This window comes from Rousettus aegyptiacus, unplaced genomic scaffold (assembly GCF_014176215.1).
Source record: "Rousettus aegyptiacus isolate mRouAeg1 unplaced genomic scaffold, mRouAeg1.p scaffold_m13_p_3, whole genome shotgun sequence".
In the NCBI taxonomy this organism is placed as follows: Eukaryota; Metazoa; Chordata; class Mammalia; order Chiroptera; family Pteropodidae; genus Rousettus; species Rousettus aegyptiacus.
Window position 1 is genome coordinate 139,454,526 of NW_023416306.1, and position 13,267 is coordinate 139,467,792.

A 13,267-nucleotide genomic window follows, 5' to 3' on the forward strand; every position below is an offset into this window, starting at 1 on the left:
GCCAGACAATCTTACATAGTAAGAAAAAGTAAGAGAATTTCTGCCCGTGAAGTGCTCACAGTACCAAGGGGAGGTGAACACAATTCAGTTTGGTTTAGCAGGGATTAAAAAGTAGGAGAATGTGCATGCCAGGGAATCAGTATAAATCTGGGGAGATAAGGAAAAGTTTTTCAGAAGAGAGAAGACCTGAGAAGGGTTCTGAAGAATGAGTATATGTTTGTCCACTAGGTAAGGGTTAAAAATGATCCAAATATATAGCTGTACAACTCAGTAAATTTACTAAAAAACCCATATATTTAAAGGGATGAATTTTATGGTATGTGAATTATAGTTCAATAAAGTTATTTAAAAAAGATAATCCAGGCAGAGAACAGAACGTAGAAAAGCTCAGAAGACAAAGTAGTCAATCAATAAAAGCCCTATGTCCCCAACTTCTCTGATTGTTCCCTTCATCTCCTGATGTAACTGAAACCTGGCTTTCCCCTGAAGACACTGTTTACCTAGTTTTCTTCTCAAGTAGTTGATTATTTGACTATCTTTTTTCTTCCACACTGGTAATATCACTGAGCCTAAAGGAGGAGTGGTGTCCTTATCACTGCTTCCCAACATTTCTTCCTCTTCAAAGATCCCAGTTTTATATTTCATGTCATCAGATAATACTATCAAGCACCCCAATTTGTCATCTATAGACCCTCCAGGTTTCTCCCTTGTGCTCTGAAGGCTATATAGCTCCTAGGTCATTGGCACTGTCTCCAACACTATTCTTGTACAAATCTTGATGACCCCTCCAATTCCCTGGCCCCTCAATTCTCAGGCTTCCTTTCCTCCAAAGATCTTGCTTCTACTATACCTCAGCTACCCATTTCCATGGTCACATCCATACCAGTATTTCAACCTTTTCATATTGTGGAATACATAAAAAATAGCATTTACAAGGCACACTGGACTAAACAGAAGCTGTTTGTGATCAAATGCAACCTGCCAAAAAGGGGGCTCTAATCAATCCAGGCCCTGCTAGAAACTTCAAGGGCTGAAAGGACCAATAACTTGTCATATCTGTATTCATCTAAGACAGCTAGGCACTTGAGACATCATTATTATCAATGAATTACTGTACTTCCTCCATAAGCCCAATTTCAAGCAATTCACTGATTATCATCTTTCCGACAACCCTTTGGCACCACCAAATAGACCTACACTCTATTGATCTGCATATCTTTTTACTGTCTCTTACCTTCCTTGTGTTCTCAAGTTTCTTCTTATCCAATTTAGATTCCATGATTCATCATCATCATAATTTTTTTTTTTTCAAGTCCCTCACTGTCTTGCACCTTGGCCAAATTCCATCTCTGATTAAATGCCACTTTCTGGTTACCTCCTACCTACAATACATAACTGAATGGGGTTGGAAAAATACACTGAAGCATGCTACCTCATCTCTATTTATAACTATAAACCTCAGTTGGACCCTGTATTTCCCATTTGTTCATTAAGCTCTCATTCTACTGAATTACTATTTCATACATTATCCTCTCCTCGAGCCTTAAACAGATCCTCTCCCGCCTGCATTCGAAGTTCCCATCCTGGCATCTGAGCTCATATCCTTTACCTTCACTTCTAGCTGAGCCCCTACCTAAGGCCAACCTCTCCACCTGGCTTTAGATGCTATTCCTTCTCACCTACTCAAGGACATTCTTCTGGTAGTTTAACTATTTGATTATACTAGTGATTATTTTACTATCACTCATCTATTTTCTCTCTATACTGGGTTTGTTGCCATCATGAAATTACAAACACACAGTAATTCCTCCCAACCCACATCCCCATAGAGCTACTTGCTTCATTGGTCTATTTCGGCTTAAGACAACATTCTCAAGAGAGTTATCTCTATCTCTATTTCCAATTCTTTTACTTCCATCCTTCTTCACTGTTTTTTTTCCTCAGAATTAAGAAAAATTTCAAATATACACACAAGTAGGGTATAATGAACCCCATATACCTATCGCCTAGATTATATAATTATGAACATTTTGCTGTACTTACTTTTGTCTGAAGTATTTGAAAACAAATTCTATTCACAAAACTTCACCCATAAATATTTCAGAATGCATCTCTAAAAATAAAGACATTTTCTTTCATAACCACAATACCATTATTATACCTAACAAAAGCAGTAATTCCATCTTATCATCTGTTATAGGCACTAAGTTTAGAGTTCCTGTTTCAAATAGGTTTTTATTGGTGTTTTTTTTTAACCATTTGTTCAAATCAAGAACCAAGCGAGCTCCACATATTGTATTTGGATATCTTTTAAGTCTCTTCATCTAAAACAAATCTTCCTCCCCATCCTTCTTTTCATGTCATTATCTTATCAACAAAAGCTAGTCAGTTGTCCTACAGAATGTCCTGCACTCAACATTTGTCTATTGGCTTTTTTCCTGTTTTTGGCTCATTCCTCCAGCCCTCATGTTTTCTATAAACTGGAAGTTATATTTAAGGGTTTGATGAGACTCATGTTCAACTTCAGGGGCAAGCATATATTCTAGGTGATACTGCCATTCTTGAACACATGCTAATCTGGCTTTCATTCCCTGAACTTCACCCCACCAAATCCATTTATCCAGATCACCAGTGACCTCTACAGTGAAGTTCAAATTCTCATTTCTAATATTACCTGACCTAACAAGAAGCACTGACATAATCAATCTGGACGTCATCTTTGATATGCTTGCCTCACTTGGTTTCTAAGATACCACTTTCCGATTAAACTCTTTATTTGCATTGCTCCTCGTTTCTTTGCTAGTTTCCCTTCATGTCCTCACCCTCTAAACGTTGGAATGCTCACACGTGTTCTCTCCTTTTTCCATACCAAATCTCTAGATAACCACATCCAGTTTTATAGTTTCAAACACAGTGTAAAAGTTGACAACTCCTGAATTCACATCTCCAGCTCAGACCTCTCCCTTGAAGTCATCTTGTATATCTAACTACCTTTTCATCATCTCTTCTTACACAGGCATCTCAAATTTAACATTGAGATGTTAATCGAACTTTGAGTCTTACTCCCCCATCCCCAAATTGTTCCTCCCTCAGTCTTTTACAATTTAGTAATTTAGTAATTTATAATTTTAGTTGCTCAGGCCAAAAACCTTGGAATCGCCCTGACTCCTCTTTCTTCATCAATCCTAAATCCACTCCATTAGGAAATCCCATTAGGTCAGACTCCAAATATATCCAGGATGCAACCTCCTATTTTTTGCTGCTACCACTCTGATTAATCATCAGCCATCAACTAAATTATTGCAGTAGTCTCCTAACTGGTTTGCCCGAGGCCATGCTTGTCATCCTACAATCTATTCTCAACAGAGCAGCCAAAGTGACATTCTGAAAACATAAATCAAATTACATAAACTCCCACTAATATATTAATGGTTTCTCATTTCGCTAAGAGTAACAGCCAGTGTCTTTATAATGATAGCCCTTCGGGCTCTACAGGAGCTAGCCCCCCTTGCTCCTTCTTCTATAGCCAAGTTCGCCTACTTGTTTTCTCTGGAACATACCAGGCCCACTCCCACCTCTAGACCTTTGCAAATAAACAAAGGCTATTTTAATAGCATATTGACAGGGACAGACTTTCAATGGAGAGATCCGGGTCAAGGAACAGAGTGTTGGAGAGGGCAAGAGTAGAGGCAAGGAGCCGACTTGGGAAACGGTAACATCAGCTCTTCTCAGACAAAAAATCTTGAGGTCTTCTTTAAAGATCATCCTATATCATTTTATGGCCCAGTTTTATTTCCTCTCAACTCCTAAGAGATGTCATTCTTTACTCTCTTCTCGACAATTAACCATATCCTTTAACCTTCAAACATGCACCGATCACCTTATCTCAAAAATAAAATAAAAATAAAATAACATAATATAAAATAAAATAATAACCCTACAACACTTTTGTCCAATTATTTTCTCTTTCCTTTAGAATCACAGTTCTATCCTCTGATTTTATTATCAAATAATAAATCTGAAAGAAATATTTTAGTCCAACCCCCTCTTTTATAGAATCAATTAAGCTCCGTTATGTTGACTGTCTTGTACCTGCCATATATTACACTAGTCCTGGAAAGTGATAAAATCGAAGCAGTGAACATTTAAACAACTTCACATCTCATTTTTTTCTATAAAACATCCAAGACTTTACCTCTTTCTGTAATTTCTTCATCATTTATCCTTGCTTTATTTCACTGCAATCTAGCTCCTAGTGCCTTCTTTATAAGCACAACTAAATAGGAGTTTAGTGACTCTAGTTAATGCAAAAGTCACTTTCCAGTTCTCATCTTTCTTCTCTATAGCATCCCTTGCCTTCTACAATACTCTATTTTTATTATTTTAATCTTTTGCGGAGATCATTTTTCTTCTTTAGTTGTTTTTTTCCTTCCTAACAACACCAAACTCTTTTAGGAAAACTGCAAGAAAAAAATTCTTTACCCTTCTTTCTAAGAAATCTTTCCATTAGCAAAGTGTCCTTATTTCATAGATTCTTCAATCAGTTCTATTTTTATGTCCCTTATCAGTTTATCTTGTCAACACTTATCTTACCTAAACTCCAGAAAAACTTTAGAATTCCTATAAGACAATGTACAAAATAAAGTGTTCTAATATTCCACAGATGAATGGCTCTAGCCTAGCTTAAATAGTTTTAGCCTAGCCTTTACCTTAAATAGATAGTAGAAAACATCAAGTTACTCAAATGGTCTTATAAATTTCCACTCTTCTGGTCAGGGTTTTTTTAACCTCAGTTATTAAACCAACATTTATTCACTCTTCAAAGCACAATTACAATAAATATTTACTCACTTGGCTTCACATTGGCCTTTTCTGGAACAAGCTCTTGAGACGTCTCATCTAATTCAAGAAGAAGTCTACCTTCCAAGGTTGGAATGTTGACATCTTTCAAACCAAAGTGTCTATTTCGTTCATATTCCTTATGTCTGTTTTCTTTCTGAGACAGTGATTTCCTATGAGCAATTTTAGTTCTAATCATGTCAGTGCTTAAATCCTTTCTGTGTCGACTGGCAAAATGCGATGAAGACATCCTGTCAGGGAAAAGAGAGACCAACTTAAATGAATTTTCATTTTATTATTGAAAAAATTAAGATCCCAGTTTGCCTACAGATCCAACCTCAAAACCGTCTGAAATAAAAATACCGAAATACAAAATGGAATACAGTAAGGAATGGGAAGGAGTTTATAAAAAAATAAGACATAACAACCTATTTTGAAATTCTAAATAGGCCCTTGCTTGACAGATGAAGTGAAGCAAGGAAGCAATGATCCATAATATAAATAAAAGGCTCTAGGATTACTATAGAGGACATTACAAAATAATGTGAAGTAAAGGTGAAAATAGGGAAAATGAGTGGAAGACAGTATACAGAGTAGTTTCTTAACATTCTCCTGGTGAAAAACGCAGGTGGCCTGACATTTTTTCTCTAGCCAAAAATCAAAACAAACAAAAAATACACAAGATGCCTATTATTAGACAAGGAGGGATGACAAATAGGCAGATGGATATACAAGATTAAGAAAAAGAAGGGTTTTCAGAAGAATTGCCATAGTGATATAGAAGGATAATCATAATTGTTTGACCTTGTGAGGGTAGAATAAAATTATTTTTGGCCATATAAGAAAAATATAGTTTACTTGATATATATCTTTTTCATAGAAAGATCCTTGAGAATGTATTAAAGCAACAAAAGGGAGAAGGACAGAAAAGGATGTCATGGATTGCAAGAAACCATGGATCCAAGTGACAAAAAGAATAAAGTAGAAAGTCTAATTTCTCTTTATCCATGTTTTCTATACCTATGCAGCTAGTATAGAGAACCACCAAGCCAAGCTAGAGAAAAGGACTGGTTTTCCAGAGAAAATTATTTCTTGCCAGTTTGAAAGAAACGAAACAAAACAAAACAAAAAAAGAAAAAAAAAGAAAAAGAAAAAAAAGAAAGAAAAGGGGAGGGTCTGCATTAGGAAATTTAAAAAATTATAAGCACACTACTCTTCAACAAGAATAACTAAGAAAATCCAGTAGAAAACTCCAAATAAAATAAAAATGTGCAAAAGAAATGAAACAATTAAAATGTTACATGATTTTAAGCAATCAATAGAGTATTAAAAAATGAGAATTCCTCTGACCTGAATGCTAGTAACATTTTCTTTTAAGAGCCCAGGGGAAGTGACAAAGGACTAGGTTTTTCATCAAGAACTCTCCACTATTTGATTTGCCACCTCCCACAAGTATTAATTTGCTAAATATTAAAGAAAAAGTAAAATTTATGTATTACTTTAAAGTGTAACATAGCACTATACACAGCAGACAGACAGAAAGAGACCTAATACTAAAGGTATATTTAATTATCACCTAAACCCTAAAAGCCAGTTAAGTATTATCACTGCTATACAAATGAGGTAAATTAACTGCCCACGTTGGCACAACTAAAAGGTGGTGCAGCTGGGACACCAAACCAGACAGCCTGGCTCTTCACTTAATCTAAATTTCCTTTTTTGGCTGCCTGGAGTTCCTTCCAGCTTGAAAGTCTAGAATGCCTTAGTCTTGCTTACCTAGAGGTTCTCAACCCGGGCGTTTTTAGTTGTCATAGGATCTGGGAGGAGCTACTGAAATTTAACCTCCGGGCCAAAGATGCTAAGTACTGACCCGCTCCAAAGGCCAGTTATGCCCCAGTGGTGAAACGCTGACTGCTACATAGATCAGGCAACAAATATTTAACCTTCCTGAGGACTGTGTCATCAGCTTCGGGGAAGGACAGTTAACTTGGTCCTAGAGGAGCCTCCCCCACAAAGCGGCATCCAGCTCGCAGCTGTCGGTCCTCAAGATTCTTCTAGAAGGAAGCGGGCCAGCACCCTCCCTCCAGCTCTCCAGCACCCACCTACCTGAGGTAGCTTCTAGCGTGAAACCTCAACCAAACCAAAAGTAAAGGATCTCTCGCAGTCTGGAAGACCACCGCGGCCCCCGAAGCAGGAGCACCAACAAACCGAGCCTTTGCAAGATTCAAACTTCCCGCACTGAGCCTCTGATTGGAGGGATTTTAACAAACACTTCCGGGAAATGTGCCCGCCTCTTCCCTATGACGAGGCTGAGGATTGGTTTGCTCCTTGCGATATTTGAATTGATGGAAAGGTAAATGGACGGTTCAGATGGGTGTGAGCGGAATCAGTGGGCGTGTCAGCGACGTGATATTGATGTGGGGCGGAACAGTGCGGACTCTCGGGGCTCGGCGAGCTGCTGAGCGAGTGCCTGGGTGGGTCTTTGTGTGCGGGAATCCGTCCCGGAGCTCCCAGCGCCCCGCGGGTATCGGAGGAAGGACGAAGGCACTCAGACGGAGAAGGAACTCAAAGTTTGCAGGCTTTTTAATGCCCTTATTTTGTTATACAAATCCAGCAGAGCTTATTGGAATGTTTTCTTCATTTAACGTTTTTAAAAAAGGGCTTCTCACACCAAATTTCTTTTTATATCGTTTAGGTTACTTTTCAATGCCACCAGTCATTTTTTTTTTCCTAGTCTATTATTTTTTTATTGAGGTAAAATTTAAATACAACGAAAAGCAGTTTTCTAATGTACGATTTGATGAGTTTTGCTGAATGTAACTACCACCTAATCAGGATATAGAGAATTTCTGACACTCGAGTTTCCCTAAACCCCTTTGCAATTTCCCACCCTTTAGGCAACCATTCCTCTGATTTCTATCACCTTCAAAATAAAGGTGGTAAGTACTCTTTTTTAAAGATTAATTGATTGCTTAGTTTTTTTTTAATTGAAGAAATGATTTTAATTTTTTTGGTAAGTACTCTGTAGTGTTTGTTTTCTCTCAGCTTATTGTTTTCAAGGCTCGTCCCTATTGTTGCCTGGATCAGTACTTATTTTTATTGCTAAAAAGTATTCCATTGAATACTTTCTTTATCCATTCACCTGTTGATGGACTTTTGGATTGTTCCAGTTTTTATCCTGTTATAAATAAAGTTGCTTATAAACATTCTCATACAAGTCTTTTTGCAGACATGTTTTTTTCTCTTGGAGAAATTTAGGTGTGGAATTTCTGGGTCATTCTGGGTGTGCTTAGTAAGAAGTTGCCAAGCAGTTTTTCTTAGTGGTTGTACCATTTTACACTCCCATTAGCTACCTGCAGGAGTTACAGTGTTTCACATGCTTGCCAACATTTAGAGTTATCACTCTCATTTTAACTCTAGTAGATGTGAAATGGTATCTGGTTTTAATATTGTACTTCCCCAGTCACCAGTGACAGCATCTTTTCATGTGCTCATCAACTATTTTTATATCTTGTTTTGTGAAATGTCCGTTCAAGTCTTTTGCCTGTTTTTTTAAATTGGAGACAATCTTTTTAAATTTGGTTGTCTTTTTAACATTCATTTGTAAGGGTTCTATCTATCTGGCACAAGTCCCTTGCCAGGTTTATGTATTTTGAATATATTCTCCCAGTCTGTGGGTTAATAATAAGCTTTTAATTTTAGAATAGTTTTAGATTCATGGAAAAATTGCAAGGAAAATAGAGTTTCTATATGCTCCACATCCATTTTCCCCTTTTATATTAGTATGGTACGTTTGTTACGAATAATGAAATTATATTGATATTCTTAACTAAAGTCCATAATTTATTTAGAGTTCCTTAGTTTTTACCCACTAATATTTTTCCATTTCCAAATACTACATTACATTTAATCATTATGTTGCCTTAGGCCCCTTTTTCTGACAGTTTGTCAGACCTTTCCTTGTTTTTGGTAACCTTGACAATTTAGAGGGGTACTGGTTAAGTATTTTATAGAATGTTGTTTCATTTTGTTTTGTTTTTATCTAATGTTTTTCTCATGATTAGACTGGAGTTAAGGGTTTTGGAGAGGAAGACCTTAACAGTGAAGAGCCATTCCCATCATATCACATCAAGAATATATAATATCAATATTATTTATCACTGTTAATTGCTAGGCCTTGATCACTTTTTGAGGTAATGTTTGTCAGGTTTCTTCCACTGTATAATTACTATTCTCCCCCCCCCCCTTACTGTACTATCCTCTTTGGGAGAAAGTAACTATGGTCCGCCCACACTTAAAGAGCGAGGAATTATGTTTTATATAATTGAGGACAAACTCTGAACAAAACCTATTTGGAATTATTCTGCATGGGAGACTTGTCTTTTCCCATTTGTCCCGTTATTAATTTATTTAGTCACATCAGGACTGTTGAGTTATACTCTAATACTACTTTATCTTGTTACCATTGGTAGCTCTTTTAGTTTGTTCCTCTGTCACTTTTAAATATCTCCCTCATTGTGGGGGGTTTATTTTTGTTTATTTGTTTTAGTACATAGTTCCTTATTTTCTGGCCCGACAAGATAACTCCAGGCCCATCTTGTATTTTCCCTGCCCCACTGCTAAAACCAGTCATTTTTCTAAGAAGACCTGGTTCCTTTCATTGGAGAATGTTATGAGAAACAAGACCTCAGCACTAGGTGCACTCCTTGCTACTGAGGAGTCTCACAGTTGACAAAGTGAAGAAATATACCTGTCTCTACTAACATATGTGTGTGTGTATAGATATATACACGTATATATATATATATATATATACGTGTATATATACATATAAATGTTTCTATAGTAACCATCTATATTAGGCTAATCATAAATTTATGCTGATGTACCCATTACCATATGGATTATTCTAGCCTCTCCCCTTGCTTATCTGTAACCTCCCTCCCACTCCAGCAGTGGAAAACCTGACTCTTAGTTGCCTTTTCATTTCCCTCATAGCTTCAGTGGTGAATAGAAGATTTTCAGTTTGATGAAGTCTAATTTATCAGTCTTTAAATTTTTATCTTTAGTGCTTTATTTCCTCTCTAAGAAATATTTGCCTACTACAGGTCATGAAGTTACTCTCTTATGTTTTCTTCGAGAAATTTTGTCATCTTAGCTCTTATGTTTAGGTCTGTAGTCCATTTTTAATTAATTTGTGTGTGGTATCTCCACTCTGTTTATTTGTTTTTTTGTTTTGTTTTGTTTTTTTTACATATCGTTTAGCGTCATATATACTTGAAACCTGTAGAAATGGCTATTTGTGCGTAGTTACCTCTGCAAACCCTCAGATGATTTTCTTAGTTAAAACTGCAGTACCTTAGATTTTCTGGCTCGTCTTGTATTTTCCTTGCCCCATAAAGAAATACAAAACAAAGTGCATAACATATGGGAAGGACATAACCTTGAAAGTTCAATACATTTAGCAACCAGAATGAGATTGGCAGTCTTGGTGAGAACAATTTCAGCGGAGTGATGGTGGCAGAAACCATACTGCAATGAATTAAAGCTTCACTGGGAATTGTTGAAACAGGCAGGGAGGGTGCAAGTGAGCAATCAGAATTTTTAGTGATGAAAAGGACTTTGAAGATTAATGATTTGTACAAGAGCCCACAGCTAATTAAATAGCAGAGCCAGGACTCAAACCTAGGTTTTCTCATCCTCCCGGCTGGACACAAGGCTTGTTTCAAGGTTTATTTGAGAATGAAAGAGTAGCATAGCCTTTGGAGTCAAATTGATGTGATTTAAAATTGCCGCTTTACATTGGGCAAGTTTTCTGCACTTTCAATCTCTATTTCCTTATCTACCTCTTATGGGTGTTGGGAGGATTAAATGAAATAATTAGTTCCAGTTCTGCTTCCTACCAAGATGCTGACAAAGTAAAATCACTGGCTCCCTCCTACTAGATCAACTTCAGAGGCGCCATAGAGGGAAAAAAACACCAAGTTATTGTTAACGTTCAGGAATGTAAGCAGTCTTCTTTCGGCTTTGCCCTGCAGTTGTTAGATGATTAACCTTTTTTTGTCTCTTCCCAAACCTGTGGCCTGTTATCATTTAATTTAGGGCAACTCCGAATTTTTTTTTCTTGTTAATTTTACTGTGGTTATTAGTAAAATTTCAATTGCATGTGTGACTCACATTACATTTCCATTAGAAAATGCTGTTATAGTTTATAAGAAACTTTGCTGTTTGAAATGTCAGTGAGAGGGGACCATCTCGCTCCTCCCAGAAGAATCTGAGCACAGGGAAGCAGCCGCAGTTTCCAGCCCACAACTTCAAGATAAGAGGTATGCAGTTCAAAAAATAACTTTCCTACCACCTTCCTAAATTCTTCTGGCTGGGCTAATAATCGAATTAACATGAGACAGATTAAAGAAGAAAATGTCCAAAATTTATTATGGACACATGAGGGGGTGCCATAAGAATATAAGACTGGAGGAGGTATTGGGCCCTTGAAGTTTATAATATAAACATTTAGAACTAAGGAGAAAGGGAGGCAGGGATCTGGAATTTCAAAGGGAAAGTAGGCAATTCACAGGTAGAAAGAGCAAACTTGATTAATAAATTCTTGCTGGGCCATCCAGAAATAACGGGACATAGAAGGATGTCTCTTGCTAGATTTCTCCAATTGCTGCATTTAGTTTATATTGATGCTAAGGGAATGCTCCCTACCTTTAAGTAGATTTATCTATCTTAATTCCTTTAGGCAGGTAAGAAGGAGGATCGAAGATTCTAAGTCTTTTGTTTTTTAATAACCAGCTTAAAATCTATAACCTAAAGGCCTCTTTTGAGGTAACAAAACATTGGTCCCCCTCAGACGTTTTAAACTATAGTTTCCAAGGAAACAGTTAATCGGATTAGAATATTTCTAACTGGAACCTAAAAAGTTTCCAAAGGGAGGAGGCCAAGGCCATGAAAACAATGTTTCTTCTCAGCCTATGTATTTTTCCTTTAGAGTGATTACTTTTTTTTTTTTTTAACCAGTTATATCCCCAGTTTTGCTTTGCTCCTGTTGCCTGCAAAATAAATATTACAGAGAAACCTCAATTGCTAAACTCTCTGTTTTATGACAGCACCATTCTAGAGTGGATCCCACTCCTCCTGGTCCCTTCTCAGAATCACTTAGCATGGGTCCCTCTGAGATAAGCCTCTCCAAAGTCCCTTGTGCTCAGACCTGCCTCTCCCCCGCCCCACATACCCCAGGGGTCCCTGAAAGAGACCTCAAGCTCTCCGTTGCAGCAGCAAGTGAATAACTAAACTTTGTTTAATTATAAGTGCGTTCCTGGTGGTCTTCATCTTGTTAACCAAAAGTTTAATTTCCACTACTGAAAGTTTTTCTTTCACAAAAAACAAAACTGGCTTATTAGGCCAGTGCTAGCCCAAAAAAAAAAAAAAAAAAAAAAAAAAAAGGAGGGGAAAGGGGGCAGAGACCAGTCTTTGGGCGTGGAATCTAAATCGCTAGGTAGGAAATACAAACATGTCCATCATCTTGGAGTTTTGTGAGCATTTCTGTACATCAAGTAGGGGGAGAAAGATATAAGCCATTCTAAAAGGATTTACATTGGCAATAGACAAAGACAATGGGAGAAGGTGAAATGAGGCTAGGTGTAGCAGAGCCAGCAAGGAAGCAGTGTCCACACCTGTGCACTGGCTGTGGGCAGCAGATTGAAAAGTTCATGTTTAAATAAGTAGAGGCTCCTAGGGTTCTATGGCACCGGGCTATTCTTGCTGGCTAGTCTCTCTTTTAGGTAATCAAGGAAATAGCCACCTGGAAATTAATCCAAAGTTCCTACAGGTATACAGGAATGGGAGCAGTCTTTTGTCAGAAACTGGTCTGCAGCTATTTACAGGCTAACTGTTCTGTCTCCTCTCACTCTCTGGCTGCTATAATCTAATTTAGATCACCTTAGAATTTGTTTTCTTGTCCATCTGATGGCCTCCATCTGTAGACCTCTTAAAATGGAGTCTTGAAATCTTGAAATTAAATTATCAAAAAGAAGGAAGGAAAAGCATCGATTGATTTAAAAATATCTGTAATGAAAAGACTGGAAAGCCATTTCGGAGTCCAACCAATCTGGGCCACAGTCCTGGAACTGCTCAGTTTTAGTTCTTAAACCTCATTGATGGGGATAATACCAATATCTACTTCATAAGGTTTTTGTGAGAGTTAAGTACCATACCTAAAGAATGCAGCATAGAAGCTGGCATATGGTGAGTACTTTATGGTAGTTACTGTTAGATGATCACAAAAGGGGAAAAGTTAGAATGAAGCTCAAATCCTGTGGGCATTTCTCTTTTCTCTGGCCCCACCCTGAGTCTGGCAAGGAAGGGAGTAGGGATTGGGTCACAAATTAATCAGTTCATTTACTTTTAACAGTTAAAGCTGAAA

At 37.3% G+C, this 13,267-nt stretch overlaps 1 protein-coding gene across 1 annotated transcript in view; it reads right to left on the minus strand.

Annotated features, from left to right (window-relative positions):
• The window catches only part of DLGAP5 (DLG associated protein 5), a 36,684-nt gene extending 29,592 nt beyond the window's left edge, over positions 1-7,092 (minus strand). The window contains exons 1-2 of the mRNA XM_016144888.2: positions 6,946-7,092; positions 4,852-5,090 (exon numbers count right to left, since the gene is read on the minus strand). Of these exons, the coding sequence (XP_016000374.2) occupies positions 4,852-5,089 (238 nt within the window). The 5' untranslated portion in view covers position 5,090; positions 6,946-7,092. The remainder of the gene's footprint in view (positions 1-4,851; positions 5,091-6,945) is intronic.
• Positions 7,093-13,267: the final 6,175 nt, after the last annotated feature.